Consider the following 19,331-nt stretch of genomic DNA (forward strand, 5'->3'; position numbering starts at 1 on the left):
AAACCTTGCATGGGACATTTTGTCTACAGAGAATAAATAAATTACTGGTTTGTATTTCCAAAAAGTGTTCCTACTTGAATATATAGAGAGAGTTTCTGTTCCATAAGTCTTTCTGTTTCTGGGTTTGATTTTATCCCCTGGGATCCTATTATTGAACAAATTATCAAGTACAGCTGAACTTCACAGCCCTGAGACTCTGAAGATAGTTTGGGTAATGGCTTGCACTTCTGACAAAAGAGGAAGAAATCTAATAGACCTTTGCAAAACTTTTTGTATCTTTATTTTTAAATGGAAAAATTTACTGCACAGCGTTGCTGGTTTGCAACTTTAACCTAGCATTGTGGAGCATGTGCCAGAGGATGGCCAATTTCTACATATAAACCTCTAGCCAAAAAACTTCCAAGATGAAGGACATAGTATTTGGTGTTTGTGTGTGCTTGAGGTAAATGTGCAGCAGGATTTCTCACACTGTTATAAAATCCAAAAGGTCAGATATGTTTCCTCAGGGACGCAGGCTAAACTTTTTTTCTTCCCACTAATTGAAAGGGTGCTATTACCATCTTTTCATTTCTCTATGTCAGAAATCCTTGTAGAACTTTGAAACCTCCCATGCACTGCCACTGCAATTGCCAATTGTGAATTTTGTGGTCTGTCTTCAAACATCAAAGTTAAACCTTTGCCTTAACACATGAGGGGAAGTGACCCCTTTCTGGGAGGGAGACATGAATAGTTATTGCTGTGTGATGCAGGATGTGAAGGGTAGCATGTTCTGGAAAGAGTTGTTAAACTAGATTCTCATGCCTCCATTCTCCCTACTGTAAATCTGCATCAGGTAGTAAAAGAGGCAGTAATGATGAATGCTTCTCTTGCAGTGGGCTGGGATCTGAAATCTCTCCTCAGCCCATGGTGCTTCCCAGCAGAGGTTTTTAGCCATGGGTCCTGATTCCTTACTTGTGGGATGTATCTCTATTGAGGGACGGGATTGTCCTTGAAAAGAGAGGGCAGCACTCTGCTTGCTATCTTCTCTGCATGAGAAGTTTGTATCTTTGCTGTACTAGTGTAGCTGCACTCTTTCTTTGAAAAGGCACATGATCACTGCCTGGATAGATTTGAAAATGGGGATAATCTTTGCAGTATGTTTGGTCCTTACTCTACTGAATTAGTTGAAGCCTTTTTCAATGGGGCAGGATTTCATAGGATCTTTATTATAGAAAGTTCAGGTTCTATCTGGATCTACCTCTATGGTAGTTTTGAGAGGTTTCCTGCTTCACACATTGAGGTTCTTTAAAATGAAAGCAAAGGGACTTGGTATGTCTGCTCACTGCCCATGTTTTGTTTGGTTCCTTTGCAGAAGGAGAAGAAGAGCGGGCTGTTGAAACTTCTAGCAGGAGCATCGACGAAAAAGAAGTCACGCTCCCCACCATCTGTGTCCCCCACTCATGACCCCCAGACAGCCATTGAAGGAGTTCTGCAAGGGGCAGTGGGGCCTGAGCTGTCCTCCCTCTCCAGTCACGGCAGAGCCGGCTCCTGCCCCATCGAGAGTGAAATGCAAGGAGCCATGGGGCTGGAGCCTCTGCACAGGAAAACGGGCTCCTTGGATTTGAATTTTTCCATCCCTTCACCTGCCAGGCCACCCCTCTCTTCCATGGCAGCTATTCGGCCAGAGCCTAAGCCTTTGCCCCGGGAAAGGTAAGTTGTGTTTCTCCTGAGGTTGCCTGCATCCACAGGGAGCAATTGGAGGAAAGTTTAGCTTGCTCAAGAGTTGTTGCAGTTTTGGTGTCCTGTGGATTGACTATATGTGGCTCATCTGTCTTTTAGGAAGACACATCTGCCCATTGAAAATCATTTGGTACACCATGCCGGTTTTAAAGTGTTTAAGAGCACTTGTCCATGACACTCCACAGACCTGGTCAAAATGTGGAGGACAGCAGAGTTTTCTCAGCCCAAATGGTGTAAATGCTGTTGGCAAATGCCACATTTTAAATAGGATTCCAGTATTTTAACTTAAGGAATAAATTAAAGGATTTGGCATATTATGTCCCATCTGGACATGTCCTGTTCTGCAATATGAAAGACTGTTTCAAATTCTTCTTGTTTAGAATACATACAGATATGGCCATCTTTAGTGACCTGTTACCAAAAATGTAGCTTGTTTCTAGGGAGGGATGTACCAGTGATTTTGGAGTTAATTTCAGCAGCCTTCTCTCCACCTTGGTATACCTTAGATTAACTGACTTCACAAAGCTGAAAAAAGAAAAATAGGAATACCAAAATACGAAAGCAGGTGGAGACAGAGATAACTGACAAGTAAAGAGCTGGGGGTTGCAGAAAATAGATAGGTGTCCATGTGCAGAGTCACACTGGCTACAGGTAAATGTTTTCTACAAGACTGCAGCTTGAGGACTGGGAAGGGAATAAATAATACACAGCTACAGTGCTGTTGAAATGCTTTCTACTCAGAAGGTGATTGAGAAAAATGTATTTTTACAAAAGCATTGAGGAATTGTCAAAAATATGTTCAGGGAACACTCTTGAATTGGTATTTAAAACAATTTTGAAATAACATTAAAATCAAAGAAGTTGGAAAGAAACTAGTTTTGTCTGAGTGTGTGAAAGAGACTGAAGGGAGTGGATTGGAAAGGCACCTGACCCTGAATCCTGTTGGGATCATGAAGCAGATGATGCATAATAAGGGACATTACAGGGTGGTCCATATACAGTGTTTTACTCAGTACAGGTTGGAATTCAATTGAGAAAGTGATAGTGACACCATAACATACTTAAACTTTCCTAAGGCATCTGGTTTGTAACCATAAAACCCCTTGCTGAGTAAACTGTACACAACCAACTTAGTATTAGCAGATACTAAGTGGATTAGAAATTGATTCACAGGCCTCAAATCTAACTCTACATAAGAAATCACTAGAAAATGGTTATTAATGTATTTAGTGCAGCCCAAGAGGAGTGGGGTCCTGAACCTGAACTGTCGACATAAAACCTTTGCTGTTGCAGAATGAGGACTGAAGTGGAAAGTGGGTGATGGGTAGGGCAGATCTGTTGGTACAGGGCTAATTCAGCTCCTGGTCAGGTGAAAACAGAGTAACAATATATTTCAGAAGAGGCAAATCTGAGGCAGAGTGGACTCAGAAAAGCATCATAAAAAAAATGGAAGATTTAAAACTTTATACTTGCAATGAGAGACACAGGGAGCTCTGACACAGCTGGTAAAGAGTGTAGGGATGGCATGGTAACAGTGTGTAAGAGACTGCAGTCAGGACAGGCATGGGAATATTTTTACACTAGATTTGGCATTTTTTTCTAAAAGAGATGCTTTTGTTCAGGTGCAGCTGTTAGACTTGAAGCAGAAATAAATACAGGCAAGTCCTTCAGCATTGTAATGAAGGCAGTGAGAACAGACTATCACAGTAGTCTCTTGCCCTTAAAATCCATGAAAAAGTAATTTAGTAAAAGGAGTGAAAAACCAATTCCTATTTAGGCACACTTAATTTGGTCTACATCAGTTCAGATTAATGCTATAAGAAAAGTTAAATCAATATAAACCAGATTTAGCACCAGTGTAACTGAATCAGTGGGCTGCTGTACCTTTAGTTAAATGTAACCATGAAGAGAAGCTGGGGAGTGCAGCCCCTGATGTCTCCAGAGCTGGATGTTAATATGCTGCTCTCAAAGCTTTACTGTAGAGAACTCCAGACACATTATGTAATATACCAGGGCTAGTCCCATATCCTACAAATACTTCAGTCCACCTCAGGTGGTCCAGGTAGGGAAACATTTAACTGATGACTGCTTTAAGTGGCAGAATAAAACCAGAAAAACAAAGGTTACCTGGATCCTCTTAGCTGTGCTGGAATCAGGAGCAAATAGATTTAGAGTGCTAAAATTGAGTAAATACTTCCAGCTGCAGTATATGGTGATAAGGAACTTCCTCTGATTTTAAGTATTTTCATTCCTGAGTCTTAAATCTGAAAATAAGCTATAATTGAAGTAACCATAATTATACACAGCAGGCAAGATTCTTTAATTGATTTATGAATTAACTTCCATATCATTGGTGTATCTGCATTCCTTAACTGATCATATGGGTTTTTTCATGTCCATAATGGGAAATATTAATTACCTGTCATTTAGCCTTCATATTTGTCTAGTTTGCTAGGATAGTCAGAGCCCATCTCTGCCTTCTGGGTGTAGTTTCCACTACCAGTTTATAAAACCACATTCCTTCAGATGCTCTCTGCCATAAAGCATCCAGCAATCCAAGCAGCAGAGCAGAGAAATTTCCCAGGTGGTGTCCTTGTCACTTCATGTGGCAGTGATTGACTGCCAAGTGAATACCCCATCAGGCTGCGTGTGCCCCACACACTCTTTCCCACCTACAGCTCCATCCAGTTTCTGCTGGTATGAGAAACAGGACCAGTACAGGGACACACTGTGGTGAGGCAGGCACTGGGCCAGAGCCTTGCCCACATCCCACCGCGCTGTTGGCTCACAGGAGGGGTGTGCTGTGTGCCTGGCAGCACCAAAACAAAATACTTCCCTTGCCATCCCCTTCAAGGAAATGTGATTGCACATTAAGCAAAACAGGAGAGTTGAGTGTGCGTGTGTGTGTGTGCGCGTGAGTCATGTTCCCCTCGCTGCCTGGCCCTGTTCCCAGAGGCGAACCTGAGTAAAACATGTCACGCGTTGTTGACTCTTTTATAGTAGCTGGCACTAACTCTGCCATGTTATATTGTGATAAAGCAGCTGTGGCCAGACTTATTGTCACGACTGGCATATCTGTACTATGTTTCTATGGTTTTCATGCAGCATTCAACCAAGTTATAACCACAACAGTGCTGCAGAATAAGATGGGAACAGCAAGTTTAACCTTTAAAATAGATCCTTCCGTGTTTCCATGTATCTTTCTACAAATCACTGCCACATTAGAAATTGAGCTCCCAATTCAAGGAAGCATTCAAGCATGTGCTTAACGCCCATTGACTTCAATTTTGCTGTGCTCATATGTCTTCTTTGCCAAAAAGGAAAGCAGAAGAAGGGTTCTTTTCATTCCTGGAAAGTGATACTAGAGAAATGACCCAAGGAGTAATTTCTGACTGAACAGTGACATGTATTCACATGGTTAAGTGCTTCTCTGAGTAGGGATACCTGCCTTAGGACTGGGAACTAACCATCAACCATCTCAGAAATTGAATCCTAAGCTATTTCCAGCAGAAAGGTAAAAGACCCAACTGAGACTTGTTCTTCTAAGGGTGCTGATTCAGTCACCATACAATGGAGAAGCACGTTTTGGCTTGTGGTGTGCAGAGGTGCCTTGCCAGTCCCTGCAATTTGCCAGTGAAAGGCTGAAAAAAGAGAGCTCCACTGGTAGACGAGAGCAATGGTTAACTGGGCTAGGTGCTCCATTGGCACTCATTATCCATTGCTTCCACATTAGGGATGTGTATCCCTAATGCATGAGACCTGTTAGAGTCACAGGACTAGACTCATGCAACCTGTCCTTAGTGCATGATACTTTGAGAAACGAACTTGCGTTAAGCATCAAAATTCAAGCACTCTAGATGGGATTAGATTGGAGGTTAGCCCTGCAGACCTAATTTGCCTTGTTGCACATTTTCTTAAGTTGCTCTACTTCCACCAGTGTCCCAGATTCACATATTTACTCAGTGAGTATTTTAGGGTTTTTTTTAGAGTGCCTGTAGCTGAGTTCAGCCATTAATTGCTGATCAGTTCTGATCAATACTGTTCAGTGCCTGCCTGCGCACTGACAGAGGGCCTGTATGAGTCATTCAGACCAGACAGGACTCCTACACAGCCAGCGTGCATGAGATGAGTCTCTGTGGAAAGTGTGGCACGAGGCTTTGCAGCTGAAGGAGTCAGAGAAGCCACTTTCTCCACATCTGCACTACTCACTGCATTTCAGCATGGTCGCTTACTAGAGATATTCCAACCTCTCTGCAAAAGGTGGGGTGGCTCCCATGTCAGAGCCTTGACTCGCATCCAGAGCAGCATCTTGTGCACTAAATGAAGCAGGCATCCTACGGGAAAAATAGTATGCGATCATATAATGTAAGATTATATTGCAAGACAGCAGAAGTAAAATCATGAACCATTTTATTTGCCTTTTTCTTCATCTCAGAGGCAGGGGTGTGAAACATTTGTGTTCTTGTAAGGTTGTAGATTTCTTTATGTATCTACACATGATATTTTTAATCATTTTGCTTCTTTAAAAGAAACAAAACCAGAACTTCCATCAGATGACATCTGTTTGAGGTTAGGAGTCTTATTTGCACCTTCCAGATTTCAGTAGGAGTAGCAAAGGGAGGACTGGGTGGGAGAGGTGTTTCTTTTGGCTGTGAAAAAAAGTGCTATGAAGACAGGGGACAGGGAGATTGCAAGGTCTTTGCTGACAGCAGAGGATGGACCTATTCCCAGCTCAGTGAGATAATTACTGCTGGAGTGCCCATCCCACCCTTATCCCCAGTGCCAGCCTCTACTGATGCAGTCTCTGCTTCTTGGGATGCCATGTCCCTGCCCCAGGCTCCCTCCCACCAAGGCTTTTTGCTCTCCCAGACTCAGCTCAGCAGAGCTTCCCCATCAGCAGCCATACCCACACCTTCTATCAGGGCTTCCAGTTTTCATCACAGTCACATTTCTTCCTCTGCTCCCAGTTTTCACCATCAGCCTCCCTCTTCCTCCACCTCATCCCTTACTTTACCCCACTCTCCCTGGGGTTTCCCTGCCCAGGAAGAACCCATCCCCTGTCCTTGCTGATACTACTTGCAGCCTCTCCTCCTGTATTATCTCTTGTGCACCAAGGACCCTTCCCAGGCCACTGTCCATCCTGGACAGTGGCCTCCAGGGATGAAATGCCCAATCCAAGGATGCCACAGCAGCCAGCAGGGGGGATGTCCAACATCAAGTCTGTCCCCTAAGAGAAAAATACAAGAGGGGCCCAGTACTAAGAAAGGAAGAGAAATGCAACCTCAGAGGTCCCACAGAGCTAGGACAGCTTGGAGCATGAATTAGCAGAGGTTTTACTTACAGTGCTCATACAAGCTCATACATGTGCCATTTTGGGATGGTTTGAATATTTTTACACGTGACTGGGAGTGGATGGTTTTCTGAAGAAACACCATCCCTTACAGACAGGTCCAGCGGGACCACAGGACAGGACTTTGCTCCCAAATAAAGGCCCTGAGAGCAGTTTGTGGAAGTGCTCATACGGGTCCTGATGGTGCTGCATAACTCCTCATGTTATTCTTGGAATTGATGAGGCCATTGGGCTGTATGTTGGACCCTCAGCCTGATGCAGCGAACTGCTGTGGAGAATTTGGGCCAAAATTATAACATTTGTCAGAATTGTAATTATGTAAGACAGATTTACACAATTTACAACAGAAAATACCAAATATTGTTAATGTTGGTCAGAGGTGGTTGCCACACTTGTCATCGTAATTGTTGCACATCTAATTAGCATTTTTGAAAGTTGGTAATTTAGAGGTGGAATGTGACACAGACAAAATTGAGAAGACTGAGATCCATCTAAAATGCCAAGCGACAGTTTGGTGTAGGAAAACCTACAATTTTATAGCATCTTCTCAAAAAGGGGACAAAAGGGGAAATTAAAAGGGGAGATATAAATAGAAGTATCCCGGACTGCCTTTTTGGGAGTGAGGGAGGATGTCTGGGAGAAGAGACCTATTCTGCCAAAAAAATACGGCTAATAGCTGTCCTTGGGATTCCATTGCAGAGGATAAGCGAGGCTGAGGTGCCACCTGGAGGTGTGGAGGGGCGGCACAGCTCCCTGTGCCAGCGCAGTGCCGGGCTGCTGCCCCTGCAGCCCCCACCGGGCTGCCTCTCCCGGGCTCCGCTTCAAACCTCGTGGGAAAAGGCATCGCATCTTTTTCCATCTCTCTCTTAACTGATTTGCAAGGTCTTTCATAGCTAGTATTTTGTTGTTCTATCAAAAACCTCTTTGGTACTATGTTGTGAGGTACTGTAGTTAATTAAATTTAAACCATAGCATTTAGGGTTTCTCGAATGGGGAAAAGTGCCTCATTCTGTAATGCAATGACTGAGATTTATTTCTCTAAATTGCTAAGAAGATGCTGTGTAGAAGCCCTTTTATGACAGTGGCCACATTCCTGTTGAGTGTGGTCACCTGCTTCCTCATGTGAGCCATTTAGGGACTAGCAGCTCATAACTCTGAGGATGTAGTTTTGCTTTAAAAGGATATCTCTGTGCTTTTGGTATAACATGAGGTGCTGGCAGTCCCAGCTGGGTCTTCAGAGTGACCCTGCCCAAGACACCACCTTTTTCTGAGTTTCTGTTTCCTGACTTACTAGAACTGTCTGTGAGTACTTCCACAGGACTCAACTAATGTTGAGGTCCAGCCTTTTTTATTTCTCAAGGCCTCTTTAGTTCCTGATGCAGAGCTCTAATATGTGTGATTGTGCATAAGAGTAGTGAGATCTGAAACTTGGCATCATCTTAGCTGAAATTGTTCCACTCTGATAATTTAATTAATCAACACTGCAGCAGAGTGTTTGAAATAATGTGTGCATTCATTTGCATAATGAGTGTAATTGGCAAAGCTTCATATTATAAGTGTAGCAGTTCCACAGATGATAGCTTGATAGACCATTTTCCTGCACACGTTTCAACCCCTGTTATTTGCTTTTCCACAGAGGAAGGAAGTGACAACTAGATTTATTAACCAAGGTACAGAGAGTATCAGCAAATTTTTGATGGCACTTGAACACAAATATTTTCCACGACTGTGTTGCTCTGTCAAGATAAAAAAGCCATAGTCAGGTATTAGAACAGAACCCCTGCTTCAAATGGAGTTTAATGCTTTTCCAAGCAATGGTTGTTTGGCTGTGGAGATGTCCAGACATAGAGTCAAAGCTGATGTTTCCAGTGTCATGCCAAAGTGCAGTTTCAGAGCTGAAGTCACTAGGCACCTGAGCAAAATCTGCTAAGAAAATGGGTGACTGCCACTGGGGAGACCCCCTTGCTTTAGTACTGTCTCACTGGGGGTGGCCTTGGGGCATGGTCCACAGCCTCCAGGGCATGTTAAAGTCCCCGGGGACAGGATATTATCTTAAATAAGTACTCACCTTGTTACAAACAGGACTCGAGCACTGGCAGCCAGGCAGCAGTTGTGAATATATTAATTCTCAGGAGATGGACTTTAGGTAATCAATTGGCAACTTTTAACTATCTTACTATATTCATTACTTTCCAATTAGCAAGACAGTTATTGACTGTTAACCAAATGCCACTGCAGAAGTGCGAAGGAAAAAACAACCATGCAGTAGAAATATATTCCCTTCTCTGCACACAAGTGCATTGATATAAAATGGCCCAGTCTGTGCTCTCAGAAGGACGCCTGCTGATAAGCTCTGAGTGCAGAATAGCTGTATCAGGCTCAGACACATCATTACTTCATTGAAATGAAGTGACACTTGACAACTAAGTTCCCAGAGAGCCCTGGGAATGGTTCAGGACTGGGGCTCCCCGTTGGTTTGGAGAGTGCTTGGAAAGTCACTTGATACCTCTCCATTTTAGCTTCCCTTCCAGGTTTGAGGGACTCAAAGTACATTCTCAAGACACATTATAAGAAGGAAAATGTGAACTGCTTTAGCTAACATCTGCTGGTGTCACGGGCAGTGGGAGCATTGCAAACCCCATTTTTCATCATCAGTGGACAAGGGAAGAGAGCATGTCACATATCTGGACTTCTGTAAGGTCTTTGAGATGGTCCCTCACAACATCTCACTTTAAATTGGAGAAGGATGGATTTCATAGGTGGACTGTTAGGTGGATCAGGAATTGGTTAGGCAGCCACATCCAGAGGATAGTGATCAGTGGCTCAATGCCCTAATGGGCATTGGTGATGAGCGGTGTCCCTCAGGGGCCCACACTGAGACCAGTGCTGTTCAATACCTTCATCAATAACGTAGATGGTGGGATTGAGATACTCTCAGGAAGTTTGCAGATGACACCAAGCTGATTTATGCAGTTGACACATGGGCTCTGAGCAACCTGCTTGAATTCAAAATGTCCCTGCCTGTGGCAGAGGGGTTGAACCTTTATAGTCTCTTCCAGCCCAAACTGTTCTATCATTCTATGATGCTATGATTTTTGTAGGGAGCAAATGCAGAGCTGAATAAGACATGTTACAGCAGAGATGCAGCACTAGGATAAAGCAGCCAAGTGCTGGCACAGGCTCAGGACACAGCGGGGTGCAGATACCATGAGTGGTTCATCTATTTGACAACACGTTTTTGTTTTCATGGACTGGCTCCAGAGTCATCCTGGTCAATCGTCCAGCCAAGCTGGCCAGAAATTTTCATCTTATTCAGTTTTAGTAGAAAATGTAGCTGCATTGCATACAACTAGTGTGTGAAAATGTAACTTACTGATATTTCCAAAAGCTTTTTTCCCAAGATCTCTGGTACTGGTGCCCAGCTGCTCCCATCAAGTGCAGATTAACCAAGTCTTTGCACACTTTTCTCTCTAAAGGTACCGCGTTGTGGTCCCATACCCACCGCAGAGCGAGGCAGAGATCGAACTGAAGGAAGGTGACATTGTGTTTGTGCACAAGAAGCGGGAGGACGGCTGGTACAAAGGCACCTTGCAGAGGAACGGCAGGACGGGCCTCTTCCCCGGGAGCTTTGTCGAGAGCTTCTGAGGACGAATCGCCGCTCTCTCAACTGAGGAGCTTTCAGGGGAAACTGCATAGCACAAGAAGAGACAGCAAAGAGAAACTGGACTGATAACCACTGCCATTTTTATTTCCAAAGACTTCCCCCAGGCCCTTCAGTCTGCAGCTCTGGAGACACAGTGTCCCGCTGTGCTCCCGAGACCGTGTGCGGTGCATACAGTGGTATGTTGAAGTAGTGCCTTCCACCTGGAATCACAGACTGAAAGGATGCCCATCTGGACTGTAGTAACCTAAACTCTGGCTGTTAACCTTTTGCGTAAATTATAGAGAAGATATCTTTAAAAAAAATTAAGAGGAAAGCTGTTATATTGCTGTAACTTATTTGTCAGAGCTGCAGTGTTCTTATTACTGGCCTATGCAAGATGGATTTGAAAGTTCAAGGAGGTGTGCTAGGAAGCTCTTAAACTGGGATTTTGTTTTTACCAAGGGAAGAAGAGGGGAGGGTGGAGAAAACCCCAGCTAAAGATCAGTACATCATTGTGCAAGTAAGAATGAGGAGTCAAAAATGTTAATGTCATGCTTTCTATATACCTCAAAGATATGCTGCGCAGGTTTGTTGGTGCGTGTCGGTGTTCAGTACTCAGAGTGCCACACCACCCCGTGTCCTGGCACTGCTGCCAGGGAGGTCCTGGAGGAAGCACGGCTCCACCATTAAACTGTGGTTATTTGAGCAGAATCCCTTTTGCCTGTCTTCTGCCCGTATTATATGCAGCATGGATTTTTGTCCTTCGGTATCACTTTCCATTGCTTTTTTGTACGACGTACCTTTTTACTGTAAGAATTGCTCTACTTTATATATATTCCTACTAGATCAGACATTTCCTCTTTTTCATACATCTGGTGCTATTTTTTTTAATTGTTAAAGATTTGGTTAAACAGAGAGGCTGCAACAAGATTTGCATTCAACACATGAAATTAGAAACGTACCTGAAGATTGAGATCAGACTGCTTGTTCTTGCATCATAGAGGAAAAGAGAAAAAGCTGCATGGTCACCAATAAATATACCTGGGGGGGCTGCCTGTGGAACACACACATGCTTGCTCTCTCCTACATATTTAGAGTGGCTGAAGATCCATGCTGAAGCACAGCGTTCTGTCTGGAGAGTGATAATGACTCCAGAATTGGAAGTAATTCCCAGAGGAGTCATTTTAATTGACTTTTTCATGGCAATAAGAAGAACACTGCAGGTTCTAGCACACGCAGGGACCGTGGAGTTTTCCTCTGTCGTTGCATGACGGAGACAAGAGCTGATCTGTGACAGCAGTAATTAGTGTTATGGAAATGTGATTTCTTACTGTAGAAATGTACAGTTCTGGAGACTGTTGGATTTCTTAATGTCGTCAAGCTACAATACAAACTGTATCAGGCAATATAAGCTTCCATCTACCAGGGACTTAAAGGTGCAATAAATGTGAGTTTAGCCAGTAATTTGTATGAAAAAGAATGAGAAAAAAAAGTCATAATGCAATTGTTGAGAGTATTTAAAAAGACATCTGTTCTTGAGGAGTGAATTGTGTTGAAAGGCCTTTCATAGTTGTATCCATACCTTGCCTCTGACAGCAGCTGGCTGTTTGCCAAAGCCCACATGTAGAGGGTGTTTAGAAGTGTGTCAGAGGCACTGTAACCTGGAGATGATCTTATTAAAACAAAGAGGCCTGGTGGGTGAACATCATCACTGCGTTACCAGTATTTCATATGCGAAGGTGTAAGTTTCGTTTTCATTCAAGCCGTGTGTACTAGTACATATCAAAACCCATGTAAGTGAGCGTTCATATTTAAGTTCAGCTCTGTGACTTTGTTCTCTGTAAAATAAGTTCTTCTTGCTGTCACATGTTAACAAACCAATTGCAGAAACACAGTTCATGGCCAAGTATAGCACCTTCAAACCAGGAGGCATCACTTTCAGGGTGTTTTCTTTTTATACTTGATGTTGCCGCATTTGTTGATATTCCAGATTGTAATGAGTCAGTCACTAAAAATTTAGTTACTCTTAAGAGGAAATTGCCTTTTTATAACCAATAAGAGACTGAAGAAATGTCTTCTGGAAAGACTTGTTCGAGATTAGAGCCATATCTGTTCCACTTATTTGGTCCAGGTCAGAACTGGTGTCACTGCACCTCAAAAAGTAAACTGCACAGTTAGGCAGTCAGCAAGTCCAAAATGTGTTATTGATTCCAATAAAAATTCTGGGTTAGATCTGTCAGAGATGAGATTTTTTTCTGACAATTTACAGTGGTTAAAACGCTCTTAAAATTCTGTTCTGTGGTGTATTTACTACAGTCAGAAAAACAAAACAGGATGACAACTTGGATGCTGCCTATTCTGCTTAGCCAGATCAAAAATGGTTCCAGATTTCCACTGTTTTATGCTTAACTCTAAGAGGACAAAAGTTGGAGTGTGAGAGGATCAAGGAAAACATGCAGATGCCATATCATAAAATCAGTGCTTTAAAATATATTTTGCAAGAAGGATGATGATTTTTTGAATGGTCAACAACCCTTCCAGTCGTATTTTTCTTCTAGGAAAAATATGGGGTGGAGGGGGGAGGAGGTGTTCTATTTTGATAGCAGCTGTTTCTGGGCCCTCTTTATTGCTTATCACAGTTTGGGTTGCTGAATAATCTTCTTGGACAAATCACTTCCATGCCAGGAGCACAAGTATTAAGGTGAACATAATACAGCCCAGTGATCCAAAAACATGACCCAGTGCCATTCAGAAAGTCCTGGACTGAGAAAGGTTTGACTCATACTGTGGTCTAGTTTTTACCTGTCATGCCAGGAAAAGAGGGAGGAGGGGGCATCTCCATCTCCTGCAACAGGGCGGGGAAAAGATTCCTTCTGGTGGCCTCAGTTTGTAAAATGCCAGGTTTGTTCTTCTAGAAATGGGTTCAAGTAATTGAACAGTTCCTTTGAACTTTGCACAGCTCAGAAAATGTTTTTGTTATACATGAATGTTAACGTGGTTTAGGAAATGTTGGCAGATATGAGTACAAATGAACTACAATGACTGTGTTTCTGATTCTTTAAATAAAATAAGTATTAAGGCAATTTGACTGAGGTTTCTCTCTCTATTAGAAAACAAGGTGAACAAGCAGTTTAAGTGGCTCAGAGGTTTACAAAGAAAATAGGGAAGACTCGTCTGCAAACCCTGTATTAATTCCCACATAAATAAAAACCTGTTATGGGTGAGAAATGCCTGAACAGGGGTCAGAATCTCTGGTTCTTCTTTTGGCACAACTGGGAGTTCTTCGAAATCTTAAGAAGTTAACAACTTACCTATGGAGAAGAGGTGTGTCAGTCCAGAGGAAGGGAGCGGGTACAGGCCAGGAAGAGGGAGCAAGGTGGCATGGACAAGGCTGTGGCAGAGAGGCTAGGAGGGGATGTGGAAGCAAAAAACTGGCAAGGAAAAGAGCAGCCTCTAATAGTGTTAATGGGCTTCAGGGGTGCTCTGAGGTCACCTGGTGGGTTGAGCAGGTTTGTAGGCAGAGGAAAACCCCTTTCCTCATTCCCTGAGTAGGCTTGGGCATGGTCAGCAGGGTCCATGTGTTCTCTAGGCAGTGTACAGCCAAGGAACTGCAAGAGCGGGAAGGAACAGGTTGTACCCTGGGCAACTGAATGCCCCCCAACTCAGGTGAGAGGAGTAAGCCTGTTTTTGGACAAGGCCTGAAATTCCCATTCAGCAGCACAGTGCAGAGCATCTGAAGGGGCAACTTGAGTCCATGAGTGGGTCTGGATGTGTTTGCCTTGATTTGGCGGAGAGACACCTCTGGAAAAGGCACCCACAGGTAGTGATTCTTTGCACAGTTAGGGAGCACATAGTGCAGGGATGAGCGAGGCACAGCTAACTCATCAGGTCATCTGCACGGGAGGTGACACGAGTCTCTTTTTGCCCCAGCTGGATCCTGAGTCAAAATCCTGAAATGTGGGAACCACTAGAATTTAAATGTGGGCAGGCAACACTTCTCCCTCTGCTAAGCCTTGCTGGCTGGCTGACAAGCAGCATGGTGCAAAACGCTGCACAGAGGACCCTGCCAGCTACTTCCGAGCTGGTCTGGCATGCCAGTCCCTTACACACTTTGCCAGGTCCTGTTCCTCTGGCATTTTTCTGTGCCCTGCTGCCAGCACATACCACACACCTCACACAGCCTTCGTACTGCATGTCCCCCTGTGCTTCTGCTCTGGTGCCTGATTGAAATTTAGGCCATGTTTTGAAAGAAAAATAATCATTGTAAAATTGTTACACAGTTTGACTGTTTCTAAATGCTCATGGAGAGCAGAACCACCTGGACAACATCTGCAGGGCTTTCCTGCAGCCAAAATCTCTTCCTGACATCAGCAGCTCCCTATACATGGTGAACCTGGCAGCTACATGGCTTGGTTAGTTGGTGCCAAACCAAATAAATGAGCTGTACTGGAAGGAAAGCCAAGAGGTGCTACAGTCTGGAGAAGGCCCTGTCCCCACGCCCCAGCCTTTCATGCAGCAAAAATAACTTTCCAAGTGGTCACAGATGTATTTCCAATCACTGGGGCATGGGTTTCTACCCTCCCTTCAGAAAACCACTTGATTTTCTCAGCCACCAAGCAGCACCACCTGCTCCATGGTGCCACAAAGGGGCCACAAGCCAGAACACTGAAGAGCTTTGTACCAAGGCGGTCCCCTTGCAGCACGTGCCTGACAGCCCGTGTGAGTCCCCCACATTTACAGAACATCTCAGTCGCAGGTGAGACCACCTCTACTTGGGTCTCTTCTTTGCTCCCTATGGAGACCCCAGCAGCCCCAGGGAAAGACAGCCAGCATCCTGCTGCCTTGGCCAGGGAGTCACTGGAAGCTGTTTCCAACACAAATGGCTCTTTTGCACCAGCCAAGATGCAATGCAGTGTTTTTGCAAAGGCAACGGGAATAGTCCTGCGCACAGGATTCTGAGCTTTGTGACCTCCTGTGTGACACACAGGTGTGCGTGCAGAAAAGCCCACGAGCAAGGTGTGCTGCCAGGGAGTGGGGCTGCACCAGCGCTACCTGCCCACTCCTCTCAGAAAGGGCACTGGAAAGGCCAGGACTGGCTTCTTAGTTAAGGGCGAGCGTCCTTGGGGGAAGTGCCTGGCCTGGGGAAACCTTGGGCTGCTCAATGCCATCAGTGCTGTGCTCCAGCAAGCGACAGGAGTGAGCCATGGGGGAGCTGCCTTTGGTGGAGGGGTTGCTGTCATGCGTGGAATCCTCGCGGGGAACACAGGAGTGATGGGTGCACAGCTGAGGGGGCAGAGGAAAAATGAAATCTTTTGGACAGGAGGGAAGAGAGAAGCGTCTTTAACTGACTGTCAGAGAAGGAAAGCATATTACATTTGTGCTCTGCAGCTGCACCAGGGCTTGGTAGAGCTGCTGTCAGTCACGTCAGTGTGCGCACCCCTCGCTGGCACCAGGAGCGCAGCTGTGGGGTGTGAGTGGCAGGAGTGCAGAGCAATCCCATCGCCAAGGGGGCATGTCCTCTGCCATCCCACCTGGCCAAGGAGAACCACAATGAGTGCTTAAGGGCCAGGGTCCCCCAGCTGGCACTGGCACAGGACTCTGGAGAACAGGGCAGTGTCTAACACTGCGTCTCCAGCTGCTGAGTGGACACATGCCCAAGGAAACCCACAGGGACCCCTGGCTTTGCCACTGAATCAGGCTGGGAGTCAAAGTCCGACACATCCCTGGCCCAGGGCTGGTGACCCTGCCCCACATCACTGCAGCCTTCATGAGGCACTTGGCTCTCATGTGTGATGCTGCACAGCCAAGGGGTCTGGGAGCTACCTACCCCCACACCTTTCTCCCCAGCAATAGCAGAAAGGCATTCCTTTTATCCTCCCCCTGGGTGTGTCAAATTTGCCCTACAGCTGCCCACTGGAAAATCAGCCTAGAAGACAGCAGGGCAATTTGTTAAGGTTTTTCCCTCTCCCTTCCCCAGATAATTGTCTGGGATCTGTGTTAATGGAAACATAAATTGACTGCCACTCTGCTAAATGACAATCAGGTTTTGTTTGACAGAGCTAGGAAGTATCTTATCCTGAACATTGGCATCAAACAATCTAAATGCAAATTGCGAAGTGTTTGGGGGTAAGGAGGCTGTTTATCTTCTGATGAGGTTATATAATAATGCAGAGGGGGGGAGAGAATTGCCTTTCAATTCCTAAAGGCTATCAAAAAGCGTGATGGTTAAACCGTGGGGCTAGTGTTTACATTTTATTTTAATGGAGCAGATTCAGTTATTTGGCATGGATTTTCTTTTAACAAATCACTTTTTAAACAAGATGCATCACAGCTGCATTTCAACCATATTTCAGCAATTCTTAGGCACCCAGGTTAGCATGGAAAATGACAGAGCAGCCATCATTTTAATCCTGTTATGTCTATTGCTCCCAGCTTGTTCTCCTCTGATGAAACACACTGCTGTGCCTCAAAGAGGCAGGAAAACATTTGCTGCACTCGTGGCCTGTTTCTCTTGTTAGATTACCAGGTTCATACACGGCAGCACTGCCCAGGTATCTCCAACACTCCTACACAGAACGGTTACAGGACACAGCTGAAAACGTGAAATGCAACCACGACCACCTGGTTCCCGAGACACCACCATGTGCTGGGGTTACTTCTCATGCTGGATGCCCCATGCTGGATGTGCAGCAGCTTTTGTGCCAATTGGTTGTGAAAAAAGTCACCGCAAAAGTCAAAACTTTCAGCTGCACAACACTCTGCACTACCGGAGCACCGTGCCACGCCAGCATCTGCAGCCGTGCCCATGCTGGTGTCTGTGCCCTGTGGCATTTTCCACAGGGAAATAGTTTTCTTTAGTTTTGTCCTGGGAGGGAAGAGGTGTCCACGGCAGCTCGGGGCCTTCAGTAACTCGAAGCTTTCAGCAGCTTGGGGAACTGGTCTCCTTGAAGTTTTTCCACTCCAAGTTTGTAATCTAATCTTCTCAGAGCTTGATTTAGACTTCTGCATTTCTCCATAAATTAAGAAGCAGGCTTGAGTTTACTCCAAGAGTTTTGCTCATCTGGGAGGCAAAGGAAGGAAAGGATTAATGTGTCATTTTTATTTTCCCATTTAAATATGTCTCACACAGAAAAATGAGCATGAATCTCTGCAAGGCAGGAAAAAAGCAATAGATCTGTGAAAGTGACACAAGTTGTGTGTGCATAAATCGCTGGGCCTGTAGACCACTTGGTGTGGACCAGCCAAATAACTCCCACAAATCTATGAATAAAAGGACATTTGAATGTAAGTGGATACCACTGGAAAGGCCACGATAATCTGGATTTGTAGAAAGGGAAATCACTGAGTAGTGATTGTAGCTACATTTAGGAGGGAGATTTTGGTTTCACCTACTGCATCTGTGATGGAGACCTTTAGGGACCAGTCAGGGCATCCCTTGAAAGGGACTCACTGAACCACAGGAGAAGAAGGACCATGGGCAGTTTCACAAATTCAACGAATTTTAGAACACCTGTTTAACTTACTGCTGTTAGAAAACACAGCAGGTGATTTTCCAAAGGCTTGCATGACGTGGCTGACAACCTGCAGCTCCTGGGAGCGGCCGAGATGAGGGTTATTGCTCCAGATGGTGGTTATTGCTCCATAAGTGAACACAGGGTGTGACTCTTGGGGTGTCCTGTGCAGGGCCTGGGGCTGGACTCGATGATCCTTATGGGTCCCTTCCAACTCAGCTTATTCTGTGAACATTCTGTGAGCTCATGACAGACTTTGCCTTCACTACTGTGACAAATACATATATGTAACACATAAACCACACGCATGTATATAGGCATTTACACACACATCTCTTTATGCACATCACCATCACTCCTTCAGCACCAGAAAAGAGCCAGGTGTTCTTGCTGAGCTGCATGCCATCTTGATTGATGTCATTTAAGCTGGTCCAGGGCTACCTGTGTTTGCAACTAGAGCATGGGGTGCACTGGAACAGTTTCAGATGTCTGCTGTAAAGCAACACCAGAAGTTGAGGAAAACCACCCTGAGGTCTGAGCTGTGGCTCCCTTGTCTGAAGGGCATGGCCATTCTGGTAGCTTCTGGATTTCCTCTGATGACCTCCCACCAGTTTGGAGATGCAGCGACAGGATCCATTGAAGAAATCACGCAATGCCCAAACTTTCTATTAATGTCGGAGGACTCTGAAACAGGTACTTTAAAAGGAAACTGAAGCAAAAAATGAAGTCCCCCTTCCTTCAATTTTCCAATCCTCACAGAAGAGCCCTTAGTTAAACAGAGCAGTGCTCATTCAGATTTAAAGGCAGTAAAATGCACTCTTGAGCATTTCCCATGGCTTAATATGAAGAGCAGCTGCCATGCTGTACCTCCATCCATTGACCCTGACCACAGGACAGTAAATTGCTCTGGAAGCTCATACCAAATTAATGCTAGATTTTGCCCAAGACAGTTAAAAGCACTGCTTTGCTTTTTCTAAATACATACTCATTTATTTAGATAAAGCAAAGAGAGAGGGGAGCACAAGAAAGCCAGGGAGAGTAACTGGGGTGGGGAGGATCAGGTCTGGCAGTGTCTGGTTATTTATATGAAGCAGAAAGCCAGTGAGTG

The 19,331-nt window shown here is 44.8% G+C and overlaps 2 protein-coding genes across 2 annotated transcripts in view; one reads left to right on the plus strand and one right to left on the minus strand.

Moving 5' to 3' along the window:
* SH3RF3 (SH3 domain containing ring finger 3) overlaps window positions 1-13,795 on the plus strand; it is a 247,087-nt gene extending 233,292 nt beyond the window's left edge. Inside the window, exons 9-10 of the mRNA XM_038159983.1 lie at window positions 1,352-1,689; window positions 10,546-13,795. Coding sequence (XP_038015911.1) covers window positions 1,352-1,689; window positions 10,546-10,714 — 507 coding nt within the window. The 3' untranslated portion in view covers window positions 10,715-13,795. The remainder of the gene's footprint in view (window positions 1-1,351; window positions 1,690-10,545) is intronic.
* Window positions 13,796-17,485: 3,690 nt separating this feature from the next.
* SEPTIN10 (septin 10) overlaps window positions 17,486-19,331 on the minus strand; it is a 39,167-nt gene continuing 37,321 nt past the window's right edge. Inside the window, exon 11 of the mRNA XM_038134146.1 lies at window positions 17,486-17,772. The gene's annotated coding sequence lies outside the window, so the exon portion shown is untranslated. The remainder of the gene's footprint in view (window positions 17,773-19,331) is intronic.

Source organism: Motacilla alba, chromosome 1, assembly GCF_015832195.1.
Source record: "Motacilla alba alba isolate MOTALB_02 chromosome 1, Motacilla_alba_V1.0_pri, whole genome shotgun sequence".
NCBI classification, from domain to species: domain Eukaryota; kingdom Metazoa; phylum Chordata; class Aves; order Passeriformes; family Motacillidae; genus Motacilla; species Motacilla alba.